Here is a 15,428-nt window from a genome sequence, read left to right as displayed (position 1 = left end):
TTGTATCAGAGAGAGGTTACAACTGCGTTCTCAGCGGCAGAACAATAATCCCACAGACCTAACTTAAATTGATTTAATTTCCCTTACAGAGTATCAAGACAGGGCTGCGTCCTTGCACCGTCCAGCGCTCGGCCAGTGAGCCCCCGCCTCCCGCCACACCCGCCCCTGCCCTGCCGCCACCCCCGCACTCGCGCTCCTTCCACAGGTAGTGGGGGCTCGGAGCCCCACCTCTCTCCCTCTCCCTGTCTCGCTGGGACACGGGCCCCCCAGCGTTACACAGATAGTGCTCCATGTTACCATAACTTCTGTGGATAAAAGAACTATTGCTGTAACATGGATAAGTCTAGATTGGCTGTAATATGTCTGACTCAAGTCTGCAAGATTAGCTGCAACATCGCTGACTCATGTCTGGATTGGCTGACAAATGTCTAACTCATTCTGCAACATGGCTAACTCAAGTCTAGATTGCTGTAATATGTCTGACACAAGTCTGCAAGGATAACTGTAATATTTCAACAAGTTGTGACATGTCTGACTTAAGTCTAGATTGACTGTAACATGCTAACTCAAGTCTCCAAGATTAGCTGCAACTATTCAACCTGCTGTAGTATGGAGTTCGATTTTTACATAAAACGCCAGCTTTGATCAGCTCTGACATGTCCGGCTAAATGTCAATCAATAAACATTAACAAACGCAAAAGGAAGATACAAATTATGCAGCAATAGCATGTCTGCGAGATACACAATATCAACTTTAACATGTCTGACTGTTTGTAAGATTGTCAGTAACATTTCAACAAGTTGACATATCTGACTTAATTCTAGACTGTAACATGACTTACTTGTCAGCAAGATTAACTGTTACAAGACAATGAGACAAAAATCAGCGATAACAACAGTGTATGGCCATGGCTTGTAAAATACCAAAAGTGACATGACATCAACATCAGCTTCAACATGTTAACAAGATAAACATTAACTGTAACATCTCTGTCTTAAGTTTGCAAGTTTAACATGTCAATGCGATAAACATCAATGGGTCAAAAAACAGCAAGAAATATTTTGTGAAAACAAACAAATAAAACAGCAATAAAGGGAATCTACACAAAATTAAATCAAATAATTAAACAAAATGGCTGCAAATGAACATCTGAAATAAATTCCAACATTTTCATTCAATTTTTAACTCCTTTAAATTTTATTCCTAAATATTTGCAATGCATTAAAATATTATAATCCCCTTTCTTTTGCTACGTAAAAAACACGAAAGCACAGCTACACTTTGTAAAAACATGAATAAATAATAACGAAAGAAGAATCTTTTGATTACCGTATTAGTAAAGGACCAAGTTATATTGGTTTATAGTATTATCTCGTGCTTTAGCTTAAAACCTAAATGAAATAATATGAATAATCCATTTAAATGACAATTTATTCGATGTGCGAATCGAAAAACATTAATAAATGTTTAAATTACAGACAATTTGACGGAGTTCTTCTGTACACACTCTGATGTGAACACAAAAAATTGGTTGCATGCTTTCAAAATGTTGTATGGTGTTTGTTTAAGTACTACAGTAATTATTTAACCACTGGAGTGCCAAGATATTTACGATTTGAAATATCTTTTCAAATTGGCCACATTTCTGCCAGTTTGCGCTCACGGGTGTTTGCAAATTGGCCAAAATGTGGGCAAAAACGCTTCAGTGATTTTAAGAGCTAAATGGACAATGTAAGTACATACTCCTTTTATAAGCAGTAAGTATTTAAATAATATAGAGCTAGAAGCATATATCTCTGTATAAAAGTCATGCGAATAATGATTTATTTCGGTTTAAAGCTTGGACTGGATTTTCTTTGGTTATTATGAGATATTATGTAATATGTATGTATTGTGTGCCTGTGAAAAATATTATCACAAATCTGTTGGTTTCATTAAATTCACCATTCATTTTAAAATAAATCAGTCCAACTTTATTTTATAGAAATAACATAATGTAAAACAGAATAAGTGCTTTTGCAGTAAAAAGTTTCTAATTGAATGGGCCTGGCATTGATTTATCAACAAATTTTCAAGATGAGTGTAGCACGAGTGACCCATCAGTAAATGCACGACACAACTCTGTATCGATTCCTGTTGCCTCGTTTTGATAGCATGCTTTGATCAAGAATAACAACACAGAGCGCAAATTAAATCCCAATTGTACTAAACATTTTCCTTGTTACAATTATAATTTGTTAAATTATAATCTACTTGCATACAAATTTCTCAAATGTCCATAATAAGTGGATGATCATGTTAACAGACGCCATCTGTGATTTAAATTCTAAGCTTGCTTGGTTTAAAATGCCATAAAATGACAAGCAGCATCAATGTGTCCACTAGAGTAACTATTACATTCCTATCTCTTTGGATTTACTGTTTAAGGTTAAGAGCTACGCTCGTTATATTCTATGTGTTCATACATAGCGTTAATTAATTTATTTTATTAAATTACCTTTCTTGCAAGGTATTGCCTTACAATATTAAGACAAATTATTTGTTTGTGCCTGTACATATGCTATATGAATATGAATGAATTGTTTTGTCCGTATAAAAAATCAATTCTTTCAAGAAACACATGCAAATAAAATATTGGATTGAATCTTCGGTACAATATTGTATTTATATGCCTTTCTTGAAAGAATTGGGTTTTAATACAGACAAAACTATATATTCATGCTGTGTGTGTACGGGCGCAAACAAATAATCTATCTTAATATGTAAAAGCATAACTTGCAAAAGTGTATTTTAACAAATTAAATTGAGTCGTGTAATTTCTATACCCGCTATATCAACTTTCATTGATTTGGAGAAAACCGCAAAAAACTGTCACATCTCTAGCGTACATAAATAAATGCATTACAATTTTTTATATAATGAATTGGAGTAATAAAATTTCGAAAAGCATTTATTTTTCTATATATGTCTAGCAATAATTAAGTAATTTCGATAAATAAAATGGATATAGCGGATTTTGATACTCACTTCGTGATTTTGAAAGTCAACTGAGCCGACATGGCGGGTTTAGAAACTCACGCGTAGATCATTTTGACACACGAGCGTGGCGTCAGAGCGGCGGCCATATTGTATTTTGGCAAAATAACTGCTTGTGATTCGTTGAATCCGATATAGCGGGTTTTGATAGTAACTTTCTGTATGATATAGCGGATTTGGTTTCTCACTCGCAGTTTTAACATGGTTTTTGGTCGCGATAAGGAGGGTTTTGAAACTCAATTTTAGGCTCCTCTTGTTGCTCGCAAAAATGTGAACAAGATGTTATACTCAGATCATTTTGTCAAAAAATCGGATATAGCGGGTATAGAAATTATAGGATTCAATTAACGCCATCTATGAACACTTGGATTATGACGAATGTCGTGTTTAACCTTAAATAGAAGTAAATTTTTTACTGCAATAGTTAAGTTCTAATAAAAAAAACATTGTGAAGCAGTCCATTCCAAGTATCATCATAATTCTAACAAAACACAACTAAATATAAATAATTTTAATGTTATGTAAGCTTAAATGTATAATGATAAATATACAAACATATTTAGAAACTTTTTCACATCTTAATCTATTGGCAAAGGAAGATGTTTTGCTCGCTGTCCCCTGATAAATAAATTAATATTATCTGTGCATATTTAGACTTTAATTTACTAACTAAACAATGAAATATTAATACTCATTAATATAAGTTTTCAAAAATTGTTGCTGCCGTAAATATTGTAATACAATTTTAACCCATTGGCTGCTATATGTATACTATGATATACGAATAATCCGTGCCCCAGTGCTAGGTACATATATGTATACATTCGTTTTGGTAATTATTTCCCTAACCGCTTCAGTTTTAGGAACAGATTTTGGAAATTACACTTTGTCTCAACAATAATGACTACAAGAAACAATGATTTACATGCATGAAGTAGGTTATTACATTCTTAGTTTGTTTTAATTAAGTAATTTATGCGTATTTAGATTGAAATTAAACTTTAACCATACAAAAAAGCCAAAATGACGGCAAAGGCATTGTTTTATAGGGTAAATTTTGAACTTTGAATTAAAATGGAATTATAATGCATCTTTTACCATTTATCCCGAGGAAAATCGTCATTTCTTGTAATTATTAAGTTGAAACGAAGAGTAATTTTTATAATTTGTGCCTATTAAAAGTGTGGCAGTTAGGCAAATATTTACTGTAGTAAGGAACGTGGATGAGTGTAGCATGCATCAGAAATACTGTGAAAATGATATAAAAATCTGAACATTAATTGAAGCAAGGGGACTGCCTGTATTGCATTACCTTAATTATAATTTTGTACACTTTTAAATCTCACATCATTCGTCTATTTAATTATAGCAAATTTATTTTTGGAATGGAACGCGGTTTTTAGAAATTTAATAAAAATAAAATATATTGCAATGCATTACTGCATATTTAAATTTATCCTTTTATCGGTGATTTAGTTTCTACCAAAAGTGTGTGACAGTTTTGGAAGAAATGTTCAATGTTGTTGATAAATTTTATGAATAATTAATGTACGCGAATGATTACACTCCACGATGAAGGGTCAAAACTTAGATCAATAAATAAATGTTTGATGTACTTTACGAATGCTCTTAATTGTGTTGTAATAAGTTTGTGTTCGATTTAAATCAATGTCGAAATAGTTAATAAATTAATTCATGTGTCTTGTAAAAATGGTCTGGAATGTTTTGAAGATAAGCAGCACACATAAAAATAACTTTGAGAGATTGATATTTAATAAAGCAGATTCGGGACAAGGTTCGGTCAAACATAATATAAACATTCAAGTCTTTTTGTACCGGAAAGTGCATTGATTATTAATTTAGAAAGCTAGGAAATCACCCATCTTAAAGAAAGAAGAAAATATTACAGCAGTTTTAATCATTCTTGAAAGTGTTTAGAATGAAACTAACATCTTGTGGTGGAAGTTTTCGAATAGGTAACAAACCCTTGATCCTGAATCTGCGTAATAGTCAAAATTATCACCGGAGACTAAAAAATTGTGTTATTATTTCACCAATGTAAGAAATGTCAAAATAATCATTTATTGACATTTTTTAATTGCATATTTTTTAAATGTGTGGTAAATGTACAGAAAATAGGAACTTGCTTATTACGCACATTTTATTTTGAAAACACTTTTTATTAGTTAGATGTTAATGAGAAGTAAATATCTCTGTTTTCACAAGTGGAAAATAATGAATTTTAATAGCTATTTTGTTTAATCTAAATTTTAGTTAGACCCAAACTATTTTAGGATCATGGGTTCATGCGTTGGATTAAATAAGAGAATAAGAAAAAAAACTAACCTCAAAACTTTAACATCGATAACAATGGCCGACAAATGCTTACTTCTCATTATTATCTAAGTACTACAAAATGTTTTTAAAATAAAATTTGGATAAAGTTTGTCCTTATTTTCTGTGTATTTAACAAATATGTCATAAAATTACTAATTGATATGTACATAATGAAAGAATTGTGTCATCATGTCACGGTGTTCGCCAACACCTCAATGTTAATTTAAAATCTGTGTAATAAATAATGTACTGTGCTTGTTTATAAAATCGATGTAAGAATTATTAATAAGACGCCTTGCTTGAGCGAAGATTATTGTTGAAAACATAATATTCAATTTTGTCAAGCCTGTGATCATTTGAAACATTATCTGCGTTGTGTAATATACTATGTAGTACGTCTCCAATACATAGATGTTAATTAATGTTATTAATTTTAATTATTTACTCATTTAATGACACATTCGGGAAATTATTGGCTAATATAATATTGTCATTGGCTGATTTCTTATGTCAAGTTTCCATCGTACAAGCTAAAACGATTCTAATTTCCTAATTAAATCAATTGTAAAGAGTATCTCAGAATGTTTTTCGTTTTTTATACTAAAAATATAATACCATAATGGGTTCAAGTTCAAATTCGTTTTAATTACAGTTAAATTACAAAGCAGTTTGTCAATTTTTATTTATGAATAACAATCATTTGTAAATGAGCACCATCTACTTCTTCTCACTCATTTAGCGTAAATCTAAAATCCTCAATCACTCGCTGGAGTACTGCTCTTGGAATTGCATTAATTTCGTCTGTGATTCTTCGCTCTAAAAGATTCAAGTTGGGTGGCCGATAGGAAAAAGTCAGCAGGCGCTAAATCTGGACTCGTCGGTGGCCAGTTAATGTCTCCTCAGCGACTAATGGAATGAAGAGCAGCTCATTTTTTACGTGGGAAGTGGTCTTCATCTAGTAGGAAACATGTGTTGCGGTTGTAGCCAATCTGATTTTGCATTTCTGGAGCCAAAAATTCCGTATCGCCTGGCAATATCGATCGGAATGAAAAATATTCTGAGAAACCTGTAATCTTCTCCCTTTTTTAAGGTAATTTAAAACACACTTAAATTAAGAAATTTGATAAAAAATATTGTTTTAAAAATGGTATGAAGTAAAATGAATGTATTTTGTGATAATTGTGGCCTCAAAGGTAAAAAAATCATCATAAAATTTTTCATATGGTTAAAAAATAATAAGTTTAAAATTGCTAAAATGTATCTCTTTTAAATACTGAAAATCGATTTTTCTTCTCTAATTGAAACACTAAATTCTGAAGTTTGGTTTTGCATAAAAATTTGATTGAATTATTATCATTTTGTCAGAAAGTGATTTTTTTATTTAATTCAAGGAGTTTTTTTGGTAATTATTTACCTAACCACATTATGGAAATTACAATTGGTTTTTAACAATTACTAAAAGAATCACCTATTCACATGCACAAAATAGTTTGGGTTAGTTAAGTACCCATAACTGCCTAACAAATTGTACGTATTTAGATTAAAACTAAACTTTTGCAAGTGTCATACTAAAAAATGTCGAAAATGGCGGCAAAGGGATAGTTTTATAAGGTAAATTTTGAACTCTAAATGAATTATAATGCATCTTTTACAATATTTCCCGACATAAATAGTTGTTTCTTGTAGTAATTCAGTTGAAACAAAGTGTAATTTCCATAATCTGTCTGTCTGCGGCGGTTAGGGAAATATTTACCTTTTTTATTTGTACAAATCACAAAATTAAATATAATATTACTATGTCAAGTTTATGATGAACAAATTTGACGCAAGCAATGAGATGTGTCATTTTTCGACAAGCAATATGATGAATTTGAAACAAAAATGTTAACATCAGAATCACAATTGTCTTATTCTCTTTTCAAGCTATGCTTAATGAAAAGGTCTGTCCTTGAGGGGTTAAAATCTATGACATTACAAAATTTATAGACACGTCGTAGAGATCTCAAAGTGGCGAACAAAAGGTACGGTAATTGCCGTACTTTCGATTTAGTATTAAACTGTCACGCATCACGTGCGGTCGTGTACTGTCTCTAACCAAATTGCATAAATGATTGTCAAAATGCCCTTGTGTATGATGATAAAGTGTTTCTATTACACGGCAAACACTAGTAAGTCAAGGAATAACATTTCCTTCGTAAATACACCAAAATTACTTGAATTATACAATTATTTCGAACGCTTCATGAAGATTATGAGATAGGGAATATTACAACAAAAATTATAAGGTCACCCTATTGGCAGTTCGTCATCTCATAGAGCATTCCTTATTCGTCTAAATGTAAGCGTATTGTCATCTTAATGACACCCGGTCTTTTATCTATTTCGTTCACACATGCAGATTCTTTGAATGTCCATCTTTGTCATAAATGAATGAATTATAAATTTACTGGAAACTTAAGTGTGATTGTTACTTGGCACATTTAATGCAAATTTTGCGAGACAATAACATGTCTATATGTTTGTAATGTAATTGGTTATAATAGCGTAATTTTGGAAAGAAAAAAATGAATTCATTTTTTTACTAGCGAATTTGCTTGTCGAATGATGACAGGTTGCAATCATCGATTCCATGTACAGATTAGCTATGGTTGTGAATTACTCGTCTAATTTTCCATTTTAAATTAAGCTATTTATGTGCATATATAATGCTGAAACAATATCTATCTGTCCCTTTATCCGCAGTGCATATTGTTATCTTGAAGAATGGTAAACTACATACTCCAAACTAGACATACAAGTCAAAAATTTGACTAACACTTCGCCTGCTATGGACTCAAATATGAGATATAGTGACCAGCGACATGACTCATTTATTTGACCGGTCGTTGGCTGTGTTGATATCACGTTTGGGTCCCACCCAGGCGTGGTGTGTTCAATTCCTCAGCTGGCTAAGTCCTCCATCACAAAACATTTTCCGCTTACTGTGGTGGTAGTAGGAGATTTTCAAATATTTTCAGGTTATTCGTAACCTGGAAATGTTTGTCCTTAAAAAAAAAATCAGTCTCAAATCAAAATCTTTCTCCTCCATCAAATATAGATTGAATTAAAACAATATTCTTTGGAAAATCATTTAAATTTTACACATCTGAAAAATCTTGCTTTCTTTCTAAGAATAAACCGCCATTTTTTGTAACATTTGTGCATCACCTTACGTCCAAATTTCAAGCCCTTATGCCTTTTCTTCCCATTGTAATACAATCATGTAGAGTGTTAATGATCCTCTGTAACTGTAAGAAGAACAGTGATGATCTAGATTCTTATGTCCATGTCTTGTCAATTCTTTACACTATAATCCCGCCCATTCTTAAAATTAACCTAACCTCACTCTCCATTATAAACATAACCTAAAAATACTCCCAAAAAGTTTGGAATAAATTTTAAATTAAAAAAAAAATCTGTCTCTTGCATAATATTACGCTGTTAAAACATTTTCAACCGGGTAAATTGAAAGTTTCAAATAATTTTAGGTGAATGTGAATATTGAAAACAGGAAAATATTGATCTGAAATTCGACAATGACATTATTAAAACAAATCATATTGTGATTGATTGTGAGTGCTAACATAATCGATAAAAAGGTTGTGGAAGTACCTACTGATAATCTTGTGAATAACTGTTGTCCTTCCTGTAACTGTAAATATAACTAAATGTTGTAAAACCATGTTACAATCTTCGGTGACTGGTTCACAAATAACAATATTTAAAGCAGTATTAATTCACAAAGCAATACAAATTATTATGAAAACATGTACGTACCCTATTTATGGCTATAATTCAGTATTTTAAATGTGCCTCTAGTTGTTGTCTTGTTTATTTATTGTTTCATTTCGGATTTGCAATAAACACACGGATTGCTAATCCTGTAAGATTAATTTATCTATTAGATTGCAGTAGAAAGCCAACCAACCAAACCAAGACGTAATTAAAACTAATTAGAACCTGAACATTAGTGATAAGTTAAGTCTTGCTGTGATCCCTCCTTCTTCTTCATGTTGATGTTTCAGGCAGTGTCAAAAAAGCAACCGGTAAAAAACAAACTTTTTTTTAATATTTTCAATTTTCGACCTAGTTGTGCCATCTCTTCGGCCAGTTAGTAGCCAATTTAAAAGATTCTTTTTTTTTTGTTTGAATGAAAATTGAACTTTTCTCCTCAGGGACTGAAGTCAACCGCACTAACAACTGCACCAAATCGCGATTGCTGAATGATTTCAGAGAAATGCATATATATCCGAGTGTGTTTACGTGATTGAATGAATTTTAATTAACAACGAGCTTATCTGCCAAGTTTCAGTTCGATCGGATGTCGGGAATCGGGTTAATTTCCGCTTCCAAGATTTGTATTCATTCATTACATGTATTTAAAAACAACCAAAATTAGAATTTGTATCCATTGTTTGAGTGAGTAATCCATTCTCTCTGTGTTAAGCGCATTCCAGTAAGCTATTGTTGTAATTAAAATACAGAGTGTATCGGCACGTACCCAACAAACTTTAACCAGCTATTCCTTAGCATATTTGGAGTAAAAAATTTTATGTGCACTTTGCTGTCCGGTAACGTTTTTTTTTAATAAAAAATTTTGTATTCATATTTTCACCACATGTCACCACTGTTTTATCCTTTGTCAAAGTTTGAAAACCCATCTGGCAATATTTTATTCGAATTCCGTTGAATAATGTACGTGTGTACCTATATTGGCGCGCTTTTACAATCACAACGAAATGGCACGGCACCATTCGTCTCATTTTTAACTATAATTATTTAGTGTGTGCGAAAGAGCGAAGACGCTTTTCGACATACTTGCTTATAACAGCTGTTGAACACGAAAAGCAATGCCAATGACAGTGATGTGGTGTGGAAATTTTTTATTTTTTTGTTTTTAATTGAAAAAAAAATGCTACCGGACAGCAAAGTGCCCATAACATTTTTTACTCCAAATGTGCTAAGGAATAGCTGGTTAAAGTTTGTCGGGTTAGTGCCGATACACCCTGTATATGAAGTCACAAAGAGTGCACACGAACGCACGTCTATTATCCTGGTTCCATGGCAACTCGCGACAGTGGCAATTTGGGAGGTGAGTTTTAAGAACCATTTATTGGATAACCAACACCTCTGCCATAGGTCACCCTAAGTGGTTCGCAACATTTGGTGATTTATCAGGGGAGCCCAGGTTCATCAGGTGAGGTGTTTTCAGGATACATCCGCCCACCAGCTCCGTAGGCAGGGGCATCATATACAACTATTGTTTCTCCAAGTGGAACGGAATCAATTGATCTCGTCTTGTATGAATTAATTAAGTCTGTATATAATTTCTGTCAGTTTTAAGAGCTTAGTTAGTTCACCCCCATTCATTAATAAGCCAGTTATTTCGCATAACATTATCCAAACAGTTGTGCATATGACACCTTGCAGGCCGCGCTAAAATGAAAAAATTCATAAAGTAATGGCTTTTATATTCTGACTGTGCTCGCAAATATCGCTAACTGACCATAGACAACTGATTTCGTCAATATCGTATTAAGATAGGGCTTTATCGATTGTCCGTGCTAGACCTCCTGGTTGACAAAAAAGGAGAAGTTTGAGGGGATTGTCGCTAACATTCTCCAAAGAATACCACACGGGATAGGTTAGGTTGATTGGCATTCTACTGTTTTATTTTTCAAATTCTTTTTTTGAAACTAAACTAACCTAGGTGCTTCCTCGAGCTTGATATTTTCACTGTTTTTAACCAATGTATCACATTAATCCCATCCGCAAGTATACGTAAGTTGGCCCTACCATAAAGCGGGAAAAGCAAGTCTAAAATTCTCAAAAATATAACATGTATTATGAAAAAATACATTGTGTATTGCAATTCATGTTTTTGGAATATAAGTAAGTAACCGGATTAAAATTAAACAGAAAACAAAACGCCCTGAAACATTAATCTTCTGTAAAAGAACAGAAATATAATTATCTACTTTAAATAATGATAAATAATAATATAAAAAAGAATGTAATGCCGAATTATTTTTACAGTTACCGTGAATAATGTAATTATATAACCATAGTTTACCAACTTGTGACTTTGATGCATAAAATGAGTGTTACGTGTGTCAGAAAAATTAAAATAGTAACATTTGTAATGGAAGAAATGGTATTACAAACATTTCATTCTAACCCTTTGAAGGCCAGTGACTCACATATGAGTCGTTCAGTAAATTTAGCGACTCATAATGTTGTACTATGGGTGGCAATGTTTCATAAGCATTCAGGGTACTGTATTATTTTATTTAAATCGATATAAACGTGGAATCATTAGTTTAGAATTCATGTTTTGCTTTAAATGCTTCATGGTTGTAGTTCTTTGACTCATAGTTATTAAAACATAAGCTCACATCTAGTAGAACTATATAGAAATGAATCTAGAAAGAAAAACAACGGTAACCTGTAATGAACGACTTAATTTAAATGGTAATTGTTTTAAATTTACGGCAATACCTGCAAATCTAATTTTTTTTTTTCCCGGTGTTCAAAAATACTGAAAAAACGGTCCAAATGAGAATACAGATTCTGGTAAAAACTTTACTAAAACATCTTCACTTCCTTGATCCATGACAAAATATTAACTAAAGCTTGCACGGCCATTTTGAACCACACATCTTTTTAAAAACCTTTTTTTTTTCACATTTTCAAAATTAAATTTATACACACAATAATATTTCGGCGTACAAATATAATAATAATGCTTAATTGAACGAAAACACACGTTGTTTTTACTGAAAATTTTAGATTAGAGTTGTTTTTTTTATGATTTAAAAGATGGGATGACATAGAAAAATATTATCATTATTACAATGTTAAAATGTTATTAGGTAAAGAAATAGCTTTTAGGAATAATATGTTATTACAATAATCCACAATGTAGCCGACATAACGCTGCAAGTTTAGAAGTGAAGGGCATTTAGTAAATTACTTTCAAATTAGTATTCCATTTATAAAAGTAGATTTAGATTTTTTTTTGTTTTTCCTTTAGCGCGCAGAACATCTTTTAAAAAACAAGTTAAGATAGATATAACGGCGAATTTCCAAAAAAATAACACTTTTATTAATATTATCTGCTGATGTTTATACGTTATAAACAAGATTTAAATATAAAATGTATTCCTAATTATTATAACTTTTACTTAGGAAATTACATGATGTTTAATATCCAATTGCGATTATTTTGGATTATTCTGAACAAAAGTGTATTTTTTCTATTTTGAAGCGTGTTGCATTTGAGTTACGGTCAAACATAGAATAAAGAATAACACAAAAATGCCTTTCATGATTCTAAAATCTGAGGATTCTCCGCTTAAATTTCATATGCAGAGCTGTGTTTCAACATAATTAAATTCAATCCATGGCGATATACAATGTCAGGTAAGTGTAAGAGAAAGAACATGTAATCCAAATAGGCTAGAATCAAAAGGTACTAAGGCAATGGCGACATTTGCTTTGCTTTCAAATCTATATCGAAGGCGCTTCTGGTGTTTTTTTTTTATTTTATTCTATGCCGCCAAGCCCACAGTTTACTGTCCTGTGGTAGATGAAAGGTTAACATACAGAAAAAATCACATTATTTATGTTTGTATCCGTTTCAACTTGTTTAAAAGATGTTCTGTCGCTACATAATATGATAGCAAAATAAGCCAAAGCATTCAAAAAGTAATGGACAGAAGCTGTGACGATGGCTTCATCCTTATCATTTTATCAAAAAAATTGTGGAATAACATGCATTGAAGATCTCTCGTGTGAACAGTTTGTAAAATAATGAAATATAATATAACTTGACGGATTTGTTCACGGCAAAATAAATTAGAGTAAGTTAGGTAGGTTTAGTGTAAATGTAATAATTTCACGTGGCGCCCTTTGAAGGAGACAAGCAAACAGCACAAGTGTAACACTTATAATAGTAATGTTTTGCTTAGTGCAAGAATCCCTTAAGTTTGAGTGGCTTATGTAGGAATACGTGTGTAAGAAATAAATGGTTTAATCGTGACTGATTGGCAGGCGGCTGACTTCCGTGGAAGACACATTATAGTCATTTTACCATAACGGTTAATTTTTCACAATTTTTATATACGCTTGCCACTTTTGTGATAAGAACCAACCGCATTGGATAAAAGACACTATTATTGTTTGGAACTGATATTATATAAGCTCACGTTAATCTAATTCAAACGTTGAACAGCCCGACACTCTAATACGCAATAAACTCAGCCGTGCAATGGCAAACTAGTCAATAAGAATCAGTTATATTCGTAACCCAGCGTCGTGTATCACCAATATAGTTCGCAGCTCCCCCCAATCTCCCCCCACACATGTATCGCTTCAAAGTTACATTATGTGAATTTTATAAAACAATGGATTCGCTTTGTACTTTTTATACAAAGTAACAATGTATTTAACTTAATAATGCAATGTTAAAATATGTGATTTGCTAATTTTTAAGGATTTATTATATATACATTTGAGATTTCAATAAAATAATCACACATTTACAATCAATGTTTATTTATTTTACAAACCCAAACCATTTAACCCCTAATGTACCAAGAAATCTGTAATATTTATTTATTTTTAAGACATACATAGTACAATAAGATAGAGTTAAGGATATTTTTCGTTATTACATAGTTTTAGTACCTATTACGTATGTCCATAAAATATCATAATGTAATTTCGCCTGAGATTGTTCTGAAAACTAATGATTTTAAGTTTAAATCAATGAATTTAAGTTTAAATTTATGTATGAGTAGGTAATAGTTAAAAAAGGAAGAAAGTGTATGAAAAGAACTAAATAAATTAAAATCAAGAATTATAATATGCTCACGAATTGTAATTGACTGTTAATACATACATAGAAGTTTTGAAAAATGAAGTGAAAGTGTTTTTGAAATATATCACGCTAAGAAATTTAATAAGTTAGTTTTGTATGTTAGAAAGGAATCATGAAAGATGTCTAAGTCTAGTAATTTTTCATAGTGGGTGTAAGTTGTGATTGCGCGAGTAATTACCGAGTTTGCTGCATTGGTATTGTTGGCTTCAATATGAAAAAGTGTAGTGTGCCTGGTACGCCTCGTTGGAACATTTAAACCAATGACGGATAGCAATTCGGGACTATCTATTTTATTATTTAGCAGATAGAAACAACAGATCTGACAATGTGTGTCGTTTTTGTAAAGTTAACATATTATTTGTAGTTTTGTTGTATTTCTTGATATTAGTGTATGAGCTCAACCACAAATGACACTAGATTGATCTGTTGGATTATTTATTTATTTAATGATAGTATATTGCCAAATAATAACAATACTATTTCAAAAATCTGTTTCTGAAAAAATAAGAAAATACACAGATTTAGGAAATGAGATTAAAAGAATTTGGCATTCTCAGACTATAAAAATATTACCATTTGTTATTTTGGCTACTGGCATTATACCTAACTCTCTCATTCAAAATTTAGGCGTATTAGATCTGTCAAAGAAGTATGTATAAAAATGCAAAAATCAATTATTTTTTAATACATGTAGGATTATGAAAGATTTTTTAAATAATTATATTGAGGGATCAGTAGGTATTTTGATACAGTGTCCTCTGCGTGCAGTTTTATCTTTTATAAGCATAAACTTTTTAATATAAGTGTGTTTGTCGGAGGTGACTTGCCAAGTAAGTATGTTTTGGTATCTTTTCTAAATTAGAAATGTAGATCCTAGGAAATAAATTGTACAGCGCCCTTGAGGTGATTTTTCACAAAAACGGCGCTCTACAAATTATTATTATTATTATTATTATTTAGGATTTATCAGTCCAGTTAGGAGTTCTACCGAGCCGAACCCTCTGATATGAAAATATCTGGAGTCGGTGAATTATTTTCCCATTTGATCTCTGGTGAGTTGACGTGTTGTTCTTGTATTGTTTTGCATTTATTATGCTTATATAATGCACTTGCATAATGTGGATTGACTAGATG

The 15,428-nt window shown here is 31.8% G+C and overlaps 1 protein-coding gene across 1 annotated transcript in view; it reads left to right on the top strand.

The window, feature by feature from the left end:
* sei (potassium voltage-gated channel seizure) overlaps positions 1–2,800 on the top strand; it is a 298,364-nt gene extending 295,564 nt beyond the window's left edge. The window contains exon 16 of the mRNA XM_089647318.1: positions 90–2,800. Within this exon, the coding sequence (XP_089503444.1) occupies positions 90–209 (120 nt within the window). The 3' untranslated portion in view covers positions 210–2,800. The remainder of the gene's footprint in view (positions 1–89) is intronic.
* Positions 2,801–15,428: the final 12,628 nt, after the last annotated feature.

Source organism: Hesperophylax consimilis, chromosome 26 (assembly GCF_061612785.1).
Source record: "Hesperophylax consimilis isolate HC1 chromosome 26, BYU_Hcon_1.0, whole genome shotgun sequence".
NCBI classification, from domain to species: domain Eukaryota; kingdom Metazoa; phylum Arthropoda; class Insecta; order Trichoptera; family Limnephilidae; genus Hesperophylax; species Hesperophylax consimilis.
This window is presented reverse-complemented; position numbering and strand designations above follow the sequence as displayed.